Source organism: Rhea americana, unplaced genomic scaffold, assembly GCF_003343005.1.
Source record: "Rhea americana isolate MKP2758 unplaced genomic scaffold, rheAme1 scaffold_192, whole genome shotgun sequence".
Taxonomy (NCBI): domain Eukaryota; kingdom Metazoa; phylum Chordata; class Aves; order Rheiformes; family Rheidae; genus Rhea; species Rhea americana.
In genome coordinates, this window is record NW_028186061.1 from 111,872 (window position 1) to 131,562 (window position 19,691).

Genomic DNA, 19,691 nt, shown 5'->3' on the forward strand with positions numbered 1-19,691 from the left:
GTGACTTGGCCTGACATTGTACCCTCACGGTGGGTCCTTTCTGTGCTCAGCTTGCTTGGCTGAAATGAACAAGCAAATGAAGTGGAAGGTCTTGGCTAAAGGACTTTGGCAAATTTAGGAGGCTGGAGGGTATTGGTTTTTTGACTGACCTGAAATCATACTACATTGATGGGTATGAGGAGTTACTCATTTTTATAAGCACCAGCAGCCCATTGTCAAGGTGAGCGGCAAATATCTGTGTTTGGGTTTAATGTTCCTTGTGCAAAGAGTGATTGAAGCGTCCCATATATTGCCTTGCTACTTATTCTCCTCTGTTRGCAGTTATCAGGGATAGGGGAGGACTTGCGGAGGGGAAATTGTTGCTTTTGCAAAACAGTGTAATGCGGATAAGGTGAAAGAATAAAAATTAAAAGGCAGAATAAAAGACCTTCTACTGTTGGAAGCTTGGAGATGTACTTTGATCACCTTCTTTGCATCTTCTTCAGCTTGACTTACCGAATGTGACTGAAGGGATAACTAATCTAAAAGCCTTGTCTGGCACAGATGGGCATACAGTGTATGTCRCTACTGAACTACTTGTGCTGATGGGTACTTTACCACAGCCATTAGATTCCCCTGCAACTTAGTGAATTCCACAGCAAAATAGGGATAGCAATACTTATCACACTCTGCACAGTACTTCAATCCCTAGRTTGCCAGGAACCATGGGAAAACAAAGTAAAATGTGGGAGCAGTGCAGAAGGAAGCTTATTTTAGTCAGTTCTATCTCGCTTTTTAWTTCCTCCCATGAGAAGACAATTCCTGACTAAATTCCTAAGCCTGTGAGTCTTCAGGCTGAACGTCTGGAGAGATTAACAACCAGCAAAGGTGTGTCCTCTCCAGCTACGCCCCAGGCCTAACATCTAAAGATCTTGAGAAGGGTTCCACACTAGTCATGCAGTGAAGAATTAGGGGGAATWATTGACAGTGCATCTGTTGGATTACTCTCTCACTGCTGGTTTGGTGACTGTAGCTCTTCTCTTTAGTCAGCTTTGGCTTTGGAGGTCTGTAGGCATTCATCAGCCCTCAGCATCACTGATCTTCTGTTCTCCAGTGCAGAAAAGGTTCTTACGAAGCCTRGTGGGAGAAAAATTCTTTCTGCTAATATTTTTTTCTTCTTTTCAGGAGAAAAATAGAAATCAAGACCTGACTGATTATCACCTCCTGGACTTCCTCTCAGGAGAAATGAGAGAGGACAGAGAGGGGGCTAGGATGAGAGATACAGGCTTGAAGTCAGGACTGGAATTTGTAAGATTTTGCTTTCTTTACTTTGCTGTAAACTGCCTCTGAAATTATTTCACTCTTCTGTAAAACAGTTTCATATAATTTATCCTTTCCATCTCTTTTTAACATATATTGGGCGCAGACTACCTATCATTAAGTGCATGCACAGTACTCAGCCCTTAGTTCTGCAATAAAGAAACAAAAAACAGATTTTCTTGAGACCATTGTGGCAAGAACACTCCTTAAAAACTAACAAACTAACTTTAGGGGACAATATGCACTTGCTGCGTTGTCCTCTGCTGGCCAGACTGTAGCTGCTCATGTGTTGCTCAGGGTAGCTACTATTTGGCTCACATGGTAGGAGATAGTATTTTATAAACAAAAGGAATTGAATATAATGATTATGAGAGATTGTTTATATAGATATTACAGATTTATATCCATCCCTGCTAAATCTCCAGTCATTCTACTGTCTTCTCAGTGGAGTGAGAGATAAGAACTGTGTCTAACTCATTTCAGTTCTGAAGGCAAATTCCATGGAAATCCACTATATGAGATATCAAGGAGAGAGCTGTTGTCTTGACAGACACATTTTTGGCACATTTTGCCCCACTGAACAGATGGCAGCTTTGTTATTAGGTGAGAGATGGGACAGTGGATGATAGCTCTTCAAGGCGAACTGAGTGGCATGGTGTCACTGAGGATACACATTTTGRGTTCTGCCTTGCTTTTGAAGCACCCACCTAGTGAAGACACATCCTGAGAGCGTGTGTTTACTTGCAGAAAATTATTCAGCCAGCAGATGTCTCTGCACGCTTCCCTGGTGAACAAGGAAGGCAAAACTGGAACTCAGGTCATATGGAAAAATGCCCATTGATCATTTKTAACTGTTGTCTTTATTAAACATCTGCTACTGCAAGTGGCCTGTGCACCATCTCAAGAGATGCTTTGCTTCAGGAGTGGGTTCTGATGCATCTCCCTGGGCTGATGAGACCCAGGGAGCTCCTCAGAGCTTTATAAATAGAAGATTTTTGTCTGCCCATTGCAATTCATGACAGCAGTGTAGAAAGATGAGCAAMAAGAAAGTCACAGGGGAGAACAGAAGTGAAGGGGCTTTACAGAAGAGATGGCTTCTAATAAAGATTTAAGCATGGAGAGTGCAGTCATTTGGTAGCCTAGAGTAACCCTAAGTAAATATGAAGGGTGAGATACGGTAAAGAACATTGTTGTTACCTACAGTGTTTACAATGAAGTGAAGTAGTCAAAGAGGAACATCCTACCGTGAATTTAGAGCATGGAGAACAAGCCAAAAGAGGACTCATTTTGAACACGCGCTGTTTTTCSAAACTGCTGATTTTCCAGCTTTGCATCCTTCACATATCCTATATTCAAATAGTCTGGAGTCTAAAGCAACCTGAATTTATTTTGAGAATTTGACAACTRAAAAGCTCCATGTCAGCATGACACTTTAGAGCATTCTGAAAAGAGGGAGCAACTGGACATTTCTGACACTAAGAGATCATGCACCTGGAATAAATAAACACAAGTTCCTATGTCCTTACAGATTGTGAATGACTGATTCCCAAGGGAATAGATTGGTTTTTTTATTATTATTAGTCAGGGTACTGGAGGCTAGGAATGGAAAGTCRCAAAGCATTTTCTCTCTTTTTCTACATTGCATTCATGTTTTTCTTTAAAAAACCTAGTTTGAGTTAGATTGTGGCACTTGCAGAGTTACAGTCCTCTAAATTTACTCTTTAAAATTTTTCCCCAAATTGGAGTTACATTTGGCACCATAATCTGACCAGGAGCCCTTCTCTTGTGGAAATGAAAAGACAACACAGCTCTTACGACTTTGCACCTGAAAACAGAGTCCGCTCACCACTGCTGGCATGCTCTGAAAGACTCCTCACGACAGGAAGGCTTAGCAACGCAAGTGCTAGGTTTGAAGTACCTAGATTCCTTGCAACCACAGAGTCAAAGTCCAGCTGACTCAACTCAAACCTTTTGTGCTTCTTCAGCAGCTGAGTAGAGTCTGTTCAGTTTACTCCCATTAGGGATATTTTGTTTCATGGTCTGGATAGATATTAAGGCCATTTTTTTTTTTTGTGTGTGTGAGAAATGGGATTTGCTTTGGTGTCTTCTGCTACATGTTTCTCCCTGGACAGAAGTGGCCTTTGTTTTTCAGCTTTTATGGTTATCAAGAGCTTTTCCTTTCTTTGAAAACATTGTAGACATCTAAAATTCTCAGGTGAAATTATTGTTGGGCTTGGAACTGGCATGTAAACTTAAGGAGCCTAAAAGAAGTTTTTATATCAAAATTTAGTTGGGTCATCCAAACTGATTTTGAAATATGAGTGTTTTCCATAATACTTATCACTTGGTTTGCACTTTCTATATATTCCATCTACTCTCCACAGCTGGGAATCCTGCAAATTTGAGGCTGGGCTTGAAGTCTTGGGAGGGTTTTGTTAGTCTCAACTTAGGTCTGTAAAAGTTAGATGTCTGGGATGGCCTTARTCTGCATAGACTGATCACCTCCTAGACGTGTCCTGTTCTCTTCCCTAGCTGTGAAGGAGCCTCGGGGACCAGCTCAGAGAGATTTATCAAACTTTTAAACCTTTTAAGTTGGATGGAATGATCMCCATCTTCAGATTCTCCTCCCAAACTGAAAGAATAAATCACCTTGTTCCTAAAGTCAGTCCCCTCTGAAATGCTGGAATRATACTGGGCTATCCTTAAGTTTGTCTCATGGGCTTTTACATCCCCGTGAATATAAGATCAGCCGTGCTGGATCAGACAGCATGGTGTTTTGGCCCAGTAGCTTGTCTCTGGCAGGCCAACAGTAGGTGCCCATGGAAGAGCAGAAGAACAGGACAAACATAAGGGGATACTTCCACTGGCGCAGGCCCAACTCCCAGCCATATCCGACTCATAGGTTTCTGACTGAGCAGCTGTACCCTTGAATTAAAAAAAAAAAGATTTATTTATTTTTCTTCTGTGAATTTGTCTAACTGCTTTTTAAGCTCAGGTAAACTTAAATATCCACAGCTTCCTGTTCCACTGAGTTTCATTGTTTAAGTATGCCCCAAGTGAAGAAACACTCTTTTGGGATGTTCTTGACCTGTTAACTTGTACTTTTAATATTATGACAAACAGTGCATAGTTGTTCTCTGTTTACCTCTCAGCCATATTGTTTCCCCAGGCCTGACTTCTCCTAAGATTTCCCTTGCACTTCATGTCGGCTCTCATCCTGTGTCCTCYGCTAACAGAGCAGTTCCCACTTTCTTTCCGCTAGCCAGACGTAACTTGCCCCACGCTTGGTGAGCTGGCAGAACTGTTATTACTTAYTGCATTGTGTTAATGCCAAACCATAAGTGAAAAAAAAAATTTTCCTCAACATGACATGTTTGACAAATGATGCTAAAGGATGGCCCTCATTCTTTTTTCTAGTTAAGTCAGATGTTGTCACTGTTGTAAACASTGTTAATTGAAAACAGACCACATGGACTGGAATTTCTTTAAGGCATGGTCCACCACTTTGCTTTGCATTTGTACACCACCTAGCTCTAAGGGTGGTCTTCAACCATGACTGAGCACCGCAGAAGCCATCACAGGATGGTTACAGGTTTATCACAGGATTGTCACAAGTATGATTAGGATCAAGACTATCATAACRACGGTGACCTGGATCTTACTGTGTTCCTCTAATTCCTCTAATATCAAAACTTTCTAATTAAAGGGAAGGAAGAAATAACTCAGGGAAGTTGCAAAGCCAACCTTTAGGTTGTATTTTATTCCATACTAATCTGAAGCGTCTGCTGCCTTTTAATTTATAACCGTCCTTTCCTCAACAGGAACAACSTCTGCTGGTGAGGTGAGGTGTGTAACAGCAAGTGGCAGCTGGGGAACTTATTCAGAGCTCTTGAGGACCACTCAATTATCATTTATTAACAGGTTAGCTCCTTGCCAGCCTTCCATGTGCCAAACTCCGCCCTGGTGACTGCCACGCATGGAAAGCTTGGGGGATGGTGTTCSCACTCCATGTTGAGCTAGTAACATGGGCCCTTATTGATTTAACTCTTTATATCAGCCAAAGTCCTTTGCTTACCCACTTCAGGGCTATTTACTTGTCCTGCCCTCTCCGCTCAGTTGAGACACCCTGTTGTCCCAACTGACACTACAGAAACCATGCCTGAGAGAAATCTCCTGCAAAGTCCGGTCTGATATACTGGCCCAGGTTAGCATTGTGGAAGATAAAATCATTAAATCCATTCAAACATAGGTGTCTGAATGGGCTCTGCATCATCTCAGTCCAAGTAGACAGGGGAAAGTCCTTGTCAGAAAATCCACTTGTTTCCATTTACCCCAGCTGGCCAATCTCTTATTTGCAATGTCTGTTGTGAGCTTTATGTGAGACCCAAGAGAATTTTTATTTTTGAAAACATTTGGAATTCAGGTGTATTATTTGTGAGTGAGCAGCATGAGAAACAGCAATTTTGGAGAAAACRTTTTTCCTCTGGAAAGCACCAGTTTGTTGAAACCAAAATTCCAGTGAGGTTGCTCAAGACTAGGCCAGAGCTATCAGTCACTCAGAAACTGTTGGTGACTCAGCCAGGATATTGGCTCTAGGTTCAGGTCTGTCCTCTGTCTCATAGGGAGGGGAGGCTTGCACTTGGATTTCCATGTGCCACCAATTGTCCTCAGTGCTTGGTTGTTCTTGGATGGTTCTCCCACTGAAGCTATTCAATTCCTTGATATTACTTGGATGAAAGACACTGTCTGCATAATCCAGCAGCATTGATTAGGTCAGGAAAAGCTGGTTCAAGACTCTCCTTGGATACCTGCATGAAAGAAATCCTCAATATAACAAGGTGGCACCCCATCASTACAACCAACATTCCCTACCCACAGACTGCGGTTTCACATGTCCCAAGAAAAAAAAAATCATAGAGCCAGTTTATTTCCTGGAGCTCAGGTACTGCACAAGGGATATTCAGGTGTCACCACAGCCTTGCCATATCTTATCTTTGATGGAAGAGCAGGCTGTCTAGGGGGTCAGGATGTGCATGAATCAGAGACCACTGAACAAGGTTTCAAAGGGTAAGGGTCAGAGCACAGGTCTATTTTAGATCACTGTTAAAATCTACTTAACTCTTCTGTCCTTTCACGAAACCAACTTGCAGAAAAACTGAGCTGACCTCATCTTAACACTACCACCGAGTTCATTAGTTAACACTTCACCTGTTGACACTCRCAGGCAAATCCCAGACCGGATTGTAGCCCTGTGGAATGCAAATCTGGCTATGTGCCTCAAAATGACTGCATGATGGGGAAAAAAAATCCACACCTGCAAATAAAAGAGATCAGTAAGCAAATTCCAAAGCCAGGCTGGATAGAAACGAGATGGCAAAGCTTTCAAATTACATTGGGTCACAGCTGCCTTCTTCAAGGCCTGGTTACTTTCTGGTCAGGAATTGCATTCTGCTGTTTTTTGCAGCTTCAAAGGATGCTGCATTGGACTGATTGCTCAAGTGGGCTTCAACTTGTTGATTAAGACTCCTAAATTTAGGCAGCAATGTGTAGGTGAGTTCTATATATGCTTGTAGAATCTAAACTCCCACTACAATCAGTGTRAAGCTAAGTCTCCATGCTCTTGCCTAAATATTAGATGTCTAGTACTATCATCTAGGGTACCCTCAGGTAATTCCTCCCGGTACCCATCTGTCAATCCAGAAAGGCAAGGATCTCCAGAAGGGTCTGTTGCGTTATATGTGCCAAGCCCACGTGATATTGCAGATGTCCTAAGTGATCTCAGGCAGCGGTAGATGAATGAATGAGGAAACTGACTGGTCCTCTGGTCTACCAGTTGGTAGAGCATAGAGTGATTTATCTGATGTGGATGGTGCCTCCATTATGGTGAAATCAATCCCTTTCTAGACTTTCCTGACACTAATGGGAATTTGAAACTCAGCACTCAAATGCATGCACATGGGGCTCAATTCACTTGCCTAAACGTGCCTACTGCCTTTTGAGATGTCTTGGAGTATTTGAGACATCTGGATGGAGCAACCAGACATGAGTACCTACAGGAGACCCATGAAGTTCTGGAAGAGCACCTGGAGGACAGGCAGGATATTCTAGAGCACCAACTATGGTTAAAGATGCCTATTTGTGGCTCTGTGGGCACCTGCATTTGTGTGGTTGAATCTGTGAGTTCAATCCCACTCTTTCTGATCAGTGAAGCCTGTGTGGCAAGTCTGGAGGTTTTGGATGCTTTGTTCACATGGAGATTCATCTGATCATAGATGGTTTATTCCCACCAGGCTGGTCCTTGGCATGTTACCTGCACAGACACAAAGGCTCTGGGGACTCTCAGAAGCCTTGGGCTCACTGTGCACGTGCATATCAATATTTGCATGAGTGCTACAGATCTGACACATCCCAGCCTGGTTTGAGTTACTGTTCATGTATGACAGGGTTGCCTGTGCGTGGCAGATGTTCATAAGAGGCAGAGTAGTACTGTCAGCACTAGCAGTACTATCAGCARTGTGGCATGTGCACATGGCTCTGGTTTTGCTTAGGAGGAGTACTCCAGTCAGCCCAGTACAGACTATTTGCTGGGAAATGACCCATCTCCCAAGTGCAGTGTCCTATTTCTTAAAGAGATGTTAATCTCTCAACTTGGCTGATTGCAAGGAAGTTAAGTGTCTAATTCCCTGTGCACATCAGTCCTGAAATTATGCTCAGGGTATGCAGTATCTGGCAGGATTAGACTCTTGGCTTTGAGTATTAAATACCTGGCAGTGGAATGATTTTTAGGTGATTTCTGTGAGTTAGGTTATCACAAGCAAAGTCCACTGCCATGTTTAAAAGTGACCTTCTGCTATGTTGGCTAACTGTASAGAGGAAGTGGACTGCTCTGCAAAAGAGAGAACCTCTGTAGTTCACCCAATGGTGAAAAGTCCAGGTCATGGGGCACTTATCAATGCCAGATTTTCTTATTTAGTCGCATAATGGTTAAGAATACATATGATTTCACAGAGAAGTTAAGGGAGACTGAGATGTCCACATATTTCTTTTTTTTTTCTATTTAATTCAAAAAAGAATACCTGCTTGAACCTGGTAAACCAGGCAACACAGTTTGACAAATAAACTTATCTCAAGGGCTGTTTGATAAGAATGTTTATCATTTATTTCTGGAAAATATGCTGGGTCCGGTATGCTGAAAGCTCTCTGTGGTGTTTGACTTATGTCATTGGAAGCAAGGTGTGGATATATGTGGGAGAAATATTTTGTCTGGGGCAGCACAGTTTGATATTTCCCTCTCTGTCCATTCCCATAGGAAAGGTGTATTTTCTATTTATAGATGTGCTCATTTACAGTCACTGTAGAAAAATAGACATCTCCAGAAAATTATTTGTCCCATCTGAGCTCTATGTTTTCAGTAAGTGGGATGAATCCGAGGATGTTCCTGATTCCCTCTGCTCACTAAAAAGGAATCAGCCAGGATGAGCTTAGAGGAGATATGTAGTCTGTGATAGATGAAGCTGGCTGGTTTGAACGTCTCCTTCATGAATGACCAAAGTCACAAAAACACTTACGGGGTCTGATCCATCACCCTGTTGGCGTGAGGTGCACTGATTTGAGCCCTGTTGCTCCTGCTGCCTGACTTGCCCACCTGCAAGGCAGAACCAAGACCACGGAGGGCAGGATGAGCTGGCTCTCTACTGCTGCAGTCAGTAAGCCAGCACCTGAGAACAGACGCTGGCTGATTTCTGTCTGCATGAATGTGTGGAGGAGACCTGCTGGAGATGTTGCCCCGTGTCCCAGCAGCCATCAGCTTTGCAGCCAACTCAGCTAAACTGAAAGCCACAAAGAGAGTCTGTGCAGTTCCTYAAGTCGAATGAGCCCGTTTCATGGGACTGTCTTCCCTTACCAAGGACAGAGCAAGGGAAAAGGCTCTTGCAGGGTTTATCCTGGAGGCAAATTTCTCTGTGCTCTCCATGGCCAGCCATGGTGCAGACCCAAATGCAAGGAATGGCATGGGCTCTCCCTCTTGCCTGCAGCAATGCCTCCACCTAATTGCATCCTGCTGCTCTGTCCCTATAACTCACTCATGTTTCCAGCATGATTACAGATTCAGTGATTGCGCCGCTATGCTCAACAAGCTCCCAACCTAAGGTACTAATCGAGGAGGAAAATGGCAGAAAATGAGAAGAATAAACACAGAATGTCTTAGAGACTTCCAGGGGCATTCTGCAAAATGGTGAGTGTTTTGCCCACGTTGGTCTTGTTCTGTGGAAGCAGTCATAAGTCAAGGTAGCAACATCTCACCACGTTCCCAGCCATGGCCACCTTTCTCCACATTGCACCTGGACTCAGGGAGGAAAACTGGCTCTCCCTGTCCTGGTGGTGCTCAGCTGGGAAATGCGTTCATGAGGATTTAARGGAATGTGTTTTACTCGCAACTGGGTTGTCACCTACTGCAGCAGCTGGACATATGTTAAATGGCACTGACTCAAGTGGACTCTTCTGTGTGTCTCTGCCCCTAGGCACAAAGCTTCTGCCCTACAAGGGGAAGATATGTTTCTTCACCACCTATCCCTAGTGGTATTTCAGGCTATGAGATGCAATATCATCTCACTGAAGTTATGGAGTGGTGGGAAAAATATCTGACACAGGTTAAAATTAATGTTTTTTTTTAATTTTCTTTATAAAGTTAACACATCTATCAAACTTAACTGGTAACAAAAAACAGTTACAAGACATCGCTAGTGTGCTGTCAGTAGAAAATAGGGTAAAAGCCAATGAGGTCACAAGCACAACAGCAAAGCAACAACACTGTCCTGATGAGTTATTTCCGCAAATATATACTCTTACTAATATATACATTTATTCATAAAATAAATAATCATAAAAAAATCATCAGACTTAACAAAATACTGAGAAAGAAAAAAAGGTGACAATCCTACTTTGTACAATAGCTTTGGAATTTCAGGTTGTATCATACATGCATTCTGTACAAAGGGGTATTCAGGTGGGGTGAGGGCAGGGACAGGCTGGGGAAGGGTTACAGACAGTGACGTAGCTTTGAACAAGGTGAAGTCATCARGCAGAAAGCATGTGGGAAGGGAAGACAAGGGTGAAAAACCCACCCACAAGAAGATGCTTGTCCTTGACAGCTGGACAAGCATGTTTTGCCTCATGGGGGATTCCCTGGGGTTTTATGCGGCTGGTTTTTATCCTTTCCATGCTGCTGGTGGGCTTGTCAGATAGTCCAAAGCAACGAGAGGTCCTGTTTGGGCAGGCCATGGTCTGGGAGCAACAGAAAGCAATGTCGTAAGACAGATYGAGTGAGGCTCCACCAAGAATAAGAGGTGAAAAGCTGAACTGTGATAAGTTGGGGACAGTCTGGTAGTGGAGTAACAGGTCTGGAGGCATGCATGTCAGTGGGAACCAAGGTTTCACTGGGGAGGATTTCATCACATACGGAGGGTTTGGGACTCTGCCTTGGAAAGGTTTGGGCCTCTTGTGTTTCCAAGTGGTAGCAGCGGGTGACAAGAGTATGTTGGGAAGGAGCCCTGGCAAAGTGGTGCCTTCTCTGAAAAACACGGTGATAACTCGGCTGCTTGCTAGCCTATGTCTGTAGCAGATGTGCCTTCAGGCTTTTTGGTGGAGAGGAGTGAGTGGTAAGAAATAAATAAATACTAATAAATAAGGAGAAGAAACTTGGAAAAAGAAAGGAAAATGAGGAAAGCATCTCCTCACACCTCTCCCACTCTCCACTTTCACTCGGGGCTGTACAACACCTTCCCTGATCCACAGAACTTGAATAAAGAGAGAAAAGTCTAGAGAGATAGAGCAGGGGACAAAGTCAGGTGGAAAAGACCTTGTGACTGTTGTGCCTCAGGAGATCTCTCTATCTGTATGGCATCCTCATAACAGCATGATTTTGCCTGTGGATGAGCATGGTGGGACTTGTCCATTTTCATTATGTGCTCCAGTATCTGATGGAGATCTAGTCAACATAGTCAGTAGGGCCCAGAGTTTGGTTCAGCTTGCTCTATAGCACACACCTACATCTGCCCCCCTGAATTTCCTTCTAGCCTCCACTCCCTATTGACCAGCAGCTTAACTAAGATGTTCATGCACAGGCATTTAGTGCCACTTTGTGTGGGGCTGGCAGATATGGCATGGAACTTAAGGGAACCCACTGACTTCCAGAGCAGCTACTAGAAGCCAGTGGGGTACCCTGGCACATCRCAAATGGATATAGACACTTATGTTCACTAATTCAATTCAGCCCTAGACACTATGTCTAGGCAAAGGRAGCCCATCGTCACTGATGGTATGGGAGTTTAGGCACATAGCTCACATGTAGATATCTACATTTAAGTGTCTCAGCCTGTGTCCTGAATCTCACCCTCAGGTACCACCGCTTGACTTCTCATTTATGCTTTAGAAAAATCTCCCCCTCCAAAGTGGAGATGCTGCAAGACAGTGGGAGTAGACTGTCTTGCCCAAGTTCATGCAGTCACCAGCAGTGTCAGGAACTAAGACCAAACACCCCTTTCCCCAAATGAAGGCCAAAGAGCCTCTGTTTCCAGTGAAATGGAAATACGTGCACCCTGCAGTGGCTAACAAAAGCCCCAGGCAGCAGACATGTCCCTTTGCCTAGCAAAGACAAAGCGCAGRTAAGTAGCTGGAGCATATGAGAGAGGGCAGGAAACATGAGCGTCGAGGGCTGAGCTACAAAGAAAATAACTCAGCAAGAAGCTAGCCAGATCCCACTGCTGCTGCCCAGGTAGAAAAAGGAAATCTAGATGAGATGTTCTCTAGTACTAAGAAGTGTCTACTATAAAAGCCAAGATTTAGCCTAGAGGGAGGTAGTGAATGAGAGAAATGCAGCTCAGCAGAGCAGAAAGGGCATCGTCCCACCCAACCCACCATCTCACCTTTGTCTAATGCTCTCTCTATAGCTCCTCTCACAGACAGCCGCTTGGCTGTATAACCAAAGGATCTCAGTGAACATCTTGTCTCCCTCACTACTGCGCTGACTGAAGAGCATTGCCTTCTTGGCAGCCTCAGCTCTAGSGGTGTCTGGAAGAGCCAGGCATCATTTTCCTATAGGCAGCTGATAACTGCTTATCAGTTTTTTTGGGGGGTGCARTGGCTGGTGTCTGCAGGTCATTGCTTGGTGCTTTCTGGTGGCCCCTGTTTTTAATTCCTGAAGCATATCATTAAGGCATCAAGARAAGCCCAGAGAAATTTCTATAGCACAAAAGCCAGGACAGCTTCTGCAGAGTGCTCATGCCATAATCTGAATATCCCCAGGAGCACCAAGTTCCAGGTTGTTAGTACTGAAAGCTCTCCTTGAAGCTAAAAATGTGACCTGCAGCTGATGAGTAAGTTGTTTTCCTGTATATGAATTGAAGGATGGGGACATGACAAGCATATGAGCACACGTGAAAAAGATATTGTACTCCATGGACATTTCTGTGGAATACGCAATGCACCAGCTGATAACTACATCTAGATCTGAATGAACTGTGCAGCACCAAAAAGACTTTAGATAGTGTGYCAAAGAAATTGCTCTTGGAGGATAACAGAGAAGTCCTGCAATGCACAGCTAAGACTATGGCACTTCTTTCTGCAGAGCTAATGTTGTTGGTGATATCAGTGACAGGAATTTCTGGTCAGGGATTTCTGCTTCATATTGCATTTTGTGATGTGGATGTCACTGCATTCTCCTTCTGAYTGTTGTAATTCTGCATATGAAGCTCCGTGTCAGGAGTGGAAACAATTCTGGAGACTTTAAAATGCTTTGGAGAGAACTCTCAGTGTGTGGCATAATACTCTCTGTTTATGTAGAGGTACATTAGGGATCAAGTAATAGGAAATGTCAAGCATTTCCTTCCCTGTGTTTTTCYTTTTTTCTTAAAAATAAAAAACTCCAAATCCTAAAACTAAACCAAACCAACAATAAGAAACTCCTAAACTTTCAATTTCTTTCACAGAAAGAAAAGAGATAGGGCCAAATTCGCCGCTTGCATATATCTCCACTGGCTTTAATGGGGTTGGATGTGGAAATGATGGGGCCCATCAAACACATGGTTCAGCTAAAGGAAMGGCTGGATAGCAGCATGTAAGAGGCAAGAAATTATATTCTTTCCTTCCTTATTTTCCTTTTTACATTTGTGTTGGCTGGATGATACCTTCTTCTTTCTCCTTGGTACTGCCAACCATGTGATACAAATCATCTGCCTGAGGACAAYTCTAGTTGCAAGTGAAGACTCAAGKGGAGGGCATCRATGGSTCTTGGAGGTTGATAAACTGTGTCCCATTTATAGGAACTAGATGATCTTGTGTCTTTTTAGTAGAGAGTGATGCATTACTCAGCTAAACTGAGCTAGAGGGAAAGTTTTACAGCAAACCATTTCTAGACAGGGAGTGAACAATTCAACTGTTGACATATAAGCGTCTTGTGCCATTTTGGACACCCTACAGTCTCTGACATATCTGCCAGATTTAGTAYGTCCGACACAGAATCTCTGGGAGCCCTAAGTCCTTGAAACAACAGCTAGATTCAAAAGGATATTATAGGTCAACTAAAAAGTCACTAGATACCTGCATGATTGAGTCAAATCCTAAGCAATGAATGTGTTCTCWCTGTGAGAAAGGTATTATTTTCACAGATTTGGAGAATCTGAGGCAGAGAAACGTTTTGGGTTGTATTTAGACCACCTCCTAAATGATACCTTATGTAGGCATCATGATGTGTAGGGAGGGACAGCACCTTACTTGTCACCAACTTGATCTTTGATACCACTGTATTTGCAACCTTTCAGTGAGACACCTAGAGTAAGCATTGGAGTGGGTGGGACTCTAGTTTTCCACATACACTTCCTGATATCATGTTTATTAGTGATGGCCCAAGTGCCTTATCCAAAGCAATGGAGTCAGACTAAAGGCTCACACGTGCACTCAGGAGTCCTTTGCTCCCAGACCTCTAGCAGGATATCCTTCTCCTCTCCAGATGGATAGGAAGATCAGATGCAGGACTAGGACCCTCAGATACACTTGGTGTGAGTAACAGAATTCACACAGGTATTTTTCATTAYCTTTAGTAGTAGTTGCTCAGCCCCTCACACTATATCATCATGGTGGACGACTAATTACATAACAATATCAACAAAGATGCATAGGCATCCTTTAAAGTCCCTTGAATGGGGTCTACCCAAGCAATGAGCTGTTTCAAATCTCACTCCAGCATTGAAGGAATACGGCTTCTAGCCCATCTTATCTGATGATCAGATTCTAGCTTCACCTCCTTGACTCGTGGCAGACTTCACATCATCCAAGCGCACCCATCTAAAAGCTCAGCATCTAGTATGAACTCATCAGCAAAGGTCAGAGGAAACAGAACTACATCCAGAGGGTAGCTAAGATACCATCCTAGGCTACAATGAATCACCTTMTGGAGCTGCTTCTTTCTTGTAGTTGATCTTAGCAGAAAAAAATCAGATAAATAGACTAGATGCCTAACTTTGGCATAGTCAGGTGAAATAAGTTCCACTACTGCAGTCAAAATCTGTTCACCTTAATAAGCCATTGCTCAGCAAATGCCTTTTTTTTCCCTACTTTCTGAAAAATCACCTAGTAGTGATGTTGGCATTGATGCTGGTACAAAAGAAGAAATTGTTGATGCTAGCGAGCTGTGGAGTGGGCTGGGGCTAGAATCCGGCTTGCATGAAAGGAAGCCAAACCTTCAAACCATTTCTTTATATCATCGGTATGATATAAAAGAAGGAGTTTGAAACAACCTTGCTTAAAAGTATTAGGTTAAAAYTAGTTGTAGGCGTGACCTTGCTGAAATCAAGGGGTCTATAGACAACGTGTCTTGTAAAGGTTTGCATCCTTACRGATGGGTCCATGCTGGGACTCATCTCACAGCTGGTGCTGTAACTGCAGGCACAGAATCATATTAAATAAAGTGGACTTATCTTCCCTTGTCCTRCCTTTTGCAATATATCAATGCCTTCCACCTCATATGTGGCTTTCTTCAGTGTTCTCTTTCTTAACAGCTTGTGATTGAATATTGGTTACTGAGGCAATTTCCCCCTGTAGTGGCTTCCTTCTCTATTTGCCAAAACGACCAAGTWTTCCCCTTCCCCTAGACTGTATTACAAAAATAGCTGTGAATCCACCCATTGGTGCATCTTCCTTTCAGTTTTTAGTAATCTACTACTTTCTGGGTGGAGTTGTGTGTGTGGCCATTTATTGGGTGCAATGATAACACGTACAGATACTATTGTTTTTCTCCCCATTTCTTTCTTTTTCTCCCTTGGTCTCTCCCTCTCTCCTTCTTTCCCTTCTGTGTCTCTTCTCTCCTCTCATTACAGCCGTTTTGTAGAGTGTTGATAGAAGTGTCTCCATCAATAAGCAAAATTTGCTTGCACCCTTAGGCACAGCCCTGAGACAAATGATGATGCAGAGAGCGCACCAGTCTAGGAGTAGTCCTGGGAGACGCTGTGACTCAGAGTCAACCCTTGGAGGCATCATTTCCTCCTGTTTTCTTGCTGATGAGATTAAGCTCTGGTTGTTCCCTGCCTCTTCTGCATACTCTTTCCTTTGGTTTCAGGGAATAAGCTGACATGGACAAAAGAGCACTCTTATTTCTCCGCATTGATGTCCATATCAGTGCTAACACTGGCCCTGATCACATTGCCCTGCCACTCATGAAAGGACTCTTATGGGTTACTGGAGTTATATCATGCCCCCTTTCCCTTTCTGTGCTGAAGAGAAACAAAAAATGTCCATCCGTTATCCTAAGCTGAGATAATTGGGTTTCTGAGATGGGAACTCAAGGATATGGATCTGGCAAGGAGGACAAGAGGCAAGTGTGTCAGAGACTGGACAGGCTGAGACTCCATGCTGGAGTCACTACTCCTTTATGCCTGTATCATTCAGGAGTAACTCAAGCAAAGAGTAGCGTTACAGTGCTGTAAATATCGAAGGAGAGGGCTGAGGTTCAGGCCTGGACACCCGTATAGCTGAAGGAAGCCCTGATTCCCACAGAGGAACTAAGATGTGTAAACTGGCGATCCTGATTTGAAATTGGAAGTAGAGCTGCATGCAAAGAAGGGGAGATAGAGGTGAACAGCAGATATGGGGCTGCACTGCAAAGTTGGGGTTTGGCTCTGTATCCAAACTCRCCTAAACTCAGCTGAGACAGCGTGTGGATTTTTGTGTATTTAAATCTGGGCCACTTTTATAGACTGGAATGGTTGTAGAAATTAGATGTGGATCCAAGTTGGACTAGAGTCTGAAACTGTTCCAACTTATGGGGGGGGGGGGAGAGGTTGGTTCAAGGTCGTGTAAATTAATGGGTGACAAACAGTCCTTCAGAGTTATATTCCTGTCAGACTTGTGGTCTAAGAGTTTTCTAAGTGCCCAAGGGGAAGCCTGCATGAGGTGCAGAGAGCAGATGGAGTGGACTAAGTGCACTTTCCACTGTTAGTTTTGGTGTTCTCCAATGAGATGGGAGGGGTGGGCACTTTCCCTTTCCTCCTTTGCTGGAATGAGCTGGGATGCTGAGAAGCCAGGTGTCCTACTCCAAGCAGYGAGCGTTCATCTCCAGGAGACTTGTTTTGCACTGCATGTTTCAGAGGAAGGCTCATGGGCCGAGTCACCTACTGAGCCACAGCTGGAGCAATGTCTCTTGTCACGGGACTGTCTCCTTCTCATTGCATATGCTGAGTCCTCTTCACTTCACGTTATCAGGCACAGACCTTTTCGGTAGTGTGCACATCACTTGCGTGCCAATAGGTCATCTGCAGGAAGCCACCAGAACTTCTCTCTCTCCCTCTCCTTCTCTCTCCCTCCATTTCTACAGGTGTTCCTGCATTCTATATCAAATCTGGCAGAAATTACTATGCTAAAAAGTTCATGCGAAAAGCCTGCCCACTCTACAGCTCTAGACTGTATCTGTAGATTTCTCTGGTTCCAGGGCAAAAGCAAAGGAGGATTTGTCATTTAAAAAAATTAATTCATCTGCTTGTATTTCTTTTGTTGTTGTTGCTCATATTATACACAGAATCTGGCCATTTGGGTATGTAGATAGATCTAAGAAASCTTAGTGCTGTCATCCAACAAAACCTTTCCCTAGCTGAGGAAAAAGGAGATTTTTTAGGAAGATGCAAGTCTTTCAAAGGACACTTAATCACATGAGTCACTTCAGGTGGGTGAGAGCAGAGCAAATCCACACTCTTGCTGATGCTCTTCTTTCCAGTTCTGCATCATCGACTAGTTAAAGAAACTGCTGTCTCCTTCAGGAGGCATAATTGGGGCATACCTTTATGACTGCCAGATGTACCTTGGGATAGACCAGAAGTCATTAGACCTATTCTATCCAACCAGTTTTAGCCTTTAAWTTTTTTTTTATTCTTTAATATCAAAAATGTAGACTTCTCTCATGTCTGCAACCTCAGAGGAAGTAGGCTCAAATCTATTTCTCCACTTGGAGCCCAGGGAAGGATTTTGCCTGCTTTATTTGCATGTATGGACATCATAGACTCGTATGCATTCCTGGCAGCGGACGTAGCAGCACCAGTGGAAGATACAGTGGCACTTCTCTTTCCTTTTCTCAGTCCTTGTGTTGTGTCCACGGCCGCAGCACAAAAGGTCGCAACCATCAATCCCATGGGAAGTGACGTTACAGATCCTGTCACGGGTTCCAAAAGAACCTGTCTCAGGGTTGGGCTCACAAAAGTTTGGTGAGTTCTCATAGTAAACCAGGTCTTTCTCAGTTGGAGCCTTGAAGAAGTTGTATTTGGGCCTCAGGGTCTCAACCCAGCCACGGGATTCCCGGTGTTTTTCCACTACCATTTCAGAAGCGCTATCATACTTGTCCTTGAGGTAGTCACCGATGACCCGGAAGTCTGGCTGAGACCACCAGCAGGTCTTCACTTCGCAGCTGCCCGAGAGGCCATGACATTTGCACTTAAGGTGCATGAGTTCAATAATGGACTGAAAAAAAGGAGAGGAAAGGCAAAGAAGAACGAAATATTAGCCTGTAATCAAAACATATTTAATTCTGCTATTTACCAAGGATTTCCTGAAGAACGGTAGTGTTTTTATGGATATATTCACATAGCAATGAACAATAGCCAATGCACTACATGGATGCTGGGTCTGAGGCAGATATAAACTTCAGTAGCGTTGTTGTTTTCAGTGACTATTTCTTATTCCCACCCCAAGCTTAAGCATCTATAAAGTTTCACTGAGGGCTGAAGTGATTTCTATACATATTATTTTTTATCTTATCAATGCTCATATGTGACTATTGCAGTATTTTCACACAAGAATGGCAATTCTGACACATCTRGGTAGAGAAGCAAAGAACAGAAAACCCAGCTAAAACAATGACAAAACTATAATAAGTGGAATATACAGCTATTCCATTGCAAATGAAAGAAATAAGAAATGTCCTAACCATCCAGCCCAGTATTCTATCCTTGATATATGTTTTCACGTTTATTTAAGCAAAGTTTTAGCATTGCTGGCAGCCCTGCTCAGAAGACAGAAAAATAGTGTATTTGTATTTTTAAGCCAAATTTACATTTTTTCTAAAATCGTTTCAAAGAAAAATTTAGAAGTTCAACTTTTAATTTTAAAAGGCTTAGGCTCCAAGATAAAATTCTGTCTTAGAATAAATGGAAACATGATAATTGATTCCAAAAGGTGACTATTTGCTTTCACCTCTTGTTAAATTAGTCCGAAGTTTTCTGGAAGGGTTGCCCTCCAGTATTCAGAGATGGGAGACAGCCTTATGCAACTTACTCAATAATCTGCATTTTCAGACTGATCAGCAAATTTCTGAGTACGTGAACAGACTAGTGCCAGCCTGAGTCCAAAAGATTTGCCATGAATCAGCACCTTGGTGTTCACCAGGTGCTTTCCTGTGTTATTTACGGAGTATCACACGCCGCAAAGGAGGTTGTAATTAACRATGAGAGAGAACCACAAAATGTTTGGTTCATGTAATCATGCTGAACTTAATCAAAGTTTCTGGCCTGGTGGTAGGATTTGAGTTCATATAGGAACTAATATGCAACATTGCCTGTGGCTTAGGGTTAGCTGGAAACACTTGAGCATGGAGGCCTGAAACACCTGCCCCATGAGTACTGGCATGGGGAGAATGGAAAATACCACTATGTAAAACAGTAGGATTTCAGATGATGCTGTGACATTTATTCTCTAATCTTTGACATCTGCAAAATGTCCAAAAATAACTCAGTGCTAAGTGACAAGATTTGCAGCAAAAGGACCTCTGCAAGACTGACATCTCAGGGATGTTTACTCGCAGCTTGATTTTTCCAGGGAGTCTCAATCTAAGGCAAATCCTTCCTTCACACTTTATTCAG

At 43.2% G+C, this 19,691-nt stretch overlaps 1 protein-coding gene across 1 annotated transcript in view; it reads right to left on the reverse strand.

The window, feature by feature from the left end:
- Positions 1 to 10,020: 10,020 nt before the first annotated feature.
- Positions 10,021 to 19,691, reverse strand: part of WNT3A (Wnt family member 3A) — a 45,064-nt gene continuing 35,393 nt past the window's right edge. The window contains exon 3 of the mRNA XM_085302774.1: positions 10,021 to 18,294. Coding sequence (XP_085158900.1) covers positions 17,815 to 18,294 — 480 coding nt within the window. The 3' untranslated portion in view covers positions 10,021 to 17,814. The remainder of the gene's footprint in view (positions 18,295 to 19,691) is intronic.